The sequence below is a fragment of the Charadrius vociferus genome, unplaced genomic scaffold, assembly GCF_000708025.1.
Source record: "Charadrius vociferus isolate BGI_N301 unplaced genomic scaffold, ASM70802v2 scaffold366, whole genome shotgun sequence".
Classification (NCBI taxonomy): domain Eukaryota; kingdom Metazoa; phylum Chordata; class Aves; order Charadriiformes; family Charadriidae; genus Charadrius; species Charadrius vociferus.
The window spans coordinates 439165-439455 of record NW_009648900.1 but is presented as its reverse complement, the minus strand read 5'-3'; the positions used below and the strand labels follow the sequence as shown (position 1 = coordinate 439455).

The following is a 291-nucleotide window of genomic DNA, read 5'->3' as shown; positions in this document are numbered from 1 at the left end:
TGAACCGCTGGCGGCCAGGAGGGCTGACTGTACCACGTTTGACACTCACACTTTGTCTCTCTCTGATTATGCTTGTGGTTCTCCTCCAGTTGATAGGGATAAGCAAAGCCACGAAGGCGCATTCTCTGAAAGCAATGGAGAAAGTGAGGCAAACGGAGAGAAACCGCAGATCGATCCAAGTAAGTGGGACTGCGGGGGTAATGGACTTCAGGGCGCTGCGTCGGCGGCGGGGAGGTGTCGAGGCGCTGGGGCTAATTACACGGCCGAGCACCGGCTGCTGCTGCTGCTGCC

General features: G+C 57.7%; 1 protein-coding gene across 1 annotated transcript in view; it reads left to right on the top strand.

Moving 5' to 3' along the window:
• Position 1: 1 nt before the first annotated feature.
• The window catches only part of HOXA9 (homeobox A9), a gene marked incomplete at its 5' end in the record, with an annotated part of 1554 nt that continues 1264 nt past the window's right edge, over positions 2-291 (top strand). Inside the window, one exon of the mRNA XM_009887195.1 lies at positions 2-179. Coding sequence (XP_009885497.1) covers positions 2-179 — 178 coding nt within the window. The remainder of the gene's footprint in view (positions 180-291) is intronic.